At 42.3% G+C, this 2,379-nt stretch overlaps 1 protein-coding gene across 1 annotated transcript; it reads left to right on the forward strand.

Annotated features, from left to right (window-relative positions):
• Window positions 1-598: 598 nt before the first annotated feature.
• LOC132525241 (uncharacterized protein C11orf98-like) lies at window positions 599-1,562 on the forward strand. Its single transcript, XM_060157780.1, has one exon. It carries the CDS (start codon window positions 614-616, stop codon window positions 983-985), a length of 372 nt encoding a protein of 123 aa, XP_060013763.1. The 5' UTR covers window positions 599-613; the 3' UTR covers window positions 986-1,562.
• The last annotated feature ends 817 nt before the right edge of the window (window positions 1,563-2,379 follow it).

A 2,379-nucleotide genomic window follows, 5' to 3' on the forward strand; every position in this document is an offset into this window, starting at 1 on the left:
AAGGAAATACTCCCATTTATCACTGCAACAGAAAGAATAAAATACCTAGGAATAAACCTACCTAAGGAGACAAAAGACCTGTATGCAGAAAACTATAAGAAACTGATGAAAGAAATCAAAGACGATACAAAGAGATGGAGAGATATACCATGTCCTTGGATTGGAAGAATCTACATTGTGAAGATGACTATACTATCCAAAGCAATCTACAGATTCAATGCAATCCCTATCAAACTACCAAGGGCATTTTTCACAGAACTAGAACAAAAAATTTTACAATTTTTTTGTATGGAAACAAAAAAGACCCCAAAATAGCCAAAGCAATTTTGAGAAAGAAAAATGGAGCTGGAGGAATCAGGCTCCCTGATTTCTGACTATACTATAAAGCTATCGTAATCAAGACAGTGTGGTACTGGCAGAAAAACAGAAATATAGATCAATGGAACAAGATAGAAAGCCCAGACATAAACCTACGCACATATGGTTGCCTTATCTTTGACCAAGGAGGCAAGAATATACAATGGAGAAAAGACAGCCTCTTCAATAAGTGGTGCTGGGAAAACCAGACAGCTACATGTAAAAGAATGAAACTAGCTGGTTTCGCAACGCAGCAATGGGTGCTCCGGGGGGGAAGATCAACCGGCCGCGAACGGAGCTGAAGAAGAAGCTGTTCAAGCGACGGCGGGTGTTGAACCGGGAGCGGCGACTGAAGCACCAGGTGGTCGGGGCTGTGATAGACGAAGGGCTGATCACGAGGCACCACCTCAAGAAGCGGGCGTCCAGTGCACGTGCCAACATTACTCTGTCTGGGAGGAAGCGCAGAAAACTCCTCCAGCAGATCCGGCTTGCCCAGAAAGAGAAAGCAGCCATGGAAGTGGAAGCCCCCCTCAAGTCAGCCAAGACTAGTGAACCACAGCCCAAATCAAAAAAGAAGACAAAAGTCCCCCAGGATGTAGACATGGAGGACCTTGAAGATAAGAGCTAAATGTCACACCCCTTCCATCAGAAGATTCTCAGCTGGAGCCAGGAGGACTCGATGCTTATTTCAGAGGACTTCGGAGAAAGCGTTACTCCTTTTCACTGTCCCCAGATTCCTCTTCCCTAATGGCTTAGTGACCTGCCCTGGAGGGATATATTGAGAGGTAGAGGGTAGAAAAGAAAGATTGGAGAGGGGGTCCTAAGCAGTCAACTCCGTTTGTAAAAAAGCCCTAGCATTCTCACTGAGATGTGTGTGATTAAATGTAGGAATGGGGATAGGCCATGAAAAGGGGCTGTGAGTGTGGAAACAAGACAATTGGGAAACAGGACCCACAGCTCTTACTTGACCAAAGGCAACAAGAAGCTACCCTCCATCATGGCCCTGTCTCCCCGATGAGTGACCCTCCATCTTTCCATTTCTGACAAAAATAAGGTGTTCCGTAGAGATAGCAGAGGAGGTAATGGTCTTGATACTGGCCCTACCACCTCCTCTGTGTGACCAGGGTGGACAAGTGACCGTGGTTGTCTCTGCTTCCTTTGCTGGATTATATTTTTATAAAGTGAACATTATTTTTCCCTTTTAACGTTCAGAAATTCTGTTTGTTGGAAGCCAGGGCTGGGGTGGTTAATTAAAGTGAGAAGCTATGTGTGCAGAGATGTGGTCAACTGGAGAAAAGCATATTCTCTCCTTGCTCTGTTAATCAGTGCAGGCTTCCTGGAAGAGGGAGGGTTTGGGTACAGTGTTGTGCTCCGCCCTCCTCAAGTTTATATTTTGAACATTTTCAAACCTTCGGTAAAGTTAAGAAATTAGCACACTGAGCCCTTAAATATGCACTCTACTTGGATTTACCAGTTTTTAACATTCGGCTATACTTGATCTCCTTACCTGCTTGCATATATATGTGTGTGTTCAAGTATGTATAATTGTTGTCTTTGCTGACTCATTTGAAAGTCAGTTGCAGATGAGATTTTATCCCTTAGTACATGCTTCTATATAGCCAAAACACCTAAGACATTTAACATTGGTGGAATAGCTAAAATTCAGGTTTTCATATTCACATTTCCTCAGCTGTGGATAATATTTTTTATAGCTGTTTATTGTTTCCTCAATCCAGACACCGTTAAGGATCACGCATAGCATTTAATTGTCATGTCCCTTTAGTCTCCTTCAATCCAGAACAGTACCCCTACCTTGTCTTAGGTGACTTGGTGTCTTCGAAGAGTCTAGCCTAAATTAATTAATTAAAGAATATCTCACAGCCAAAAAAAAAAAAAAAAGAATGAAACTAGAACACTCCCTAACACCAGACACAAAAATAAACTCAAAATGGATTAAAGACCTAAATTTAAGCCCATGACTTTTTTTAAAGACCTAAAAAGCCCAAGACTTTTTACTATAAA

This window comes from Lagenorhynchus albirostris, chromosome 9 (genome assembly GCF_949774975.1).
Source record: "Lagenorhynchus albirostris chromosome 9, mLagAlb1.1, whole genome shotgun sequence".
Classification (NCBI taxonomy): Eukaryota; Metazoa; Chordata; class Mammalia; order Artiodactyla; family Delphinidae; genus Lagenorhynchus; species Lagenorhynchus albirostris.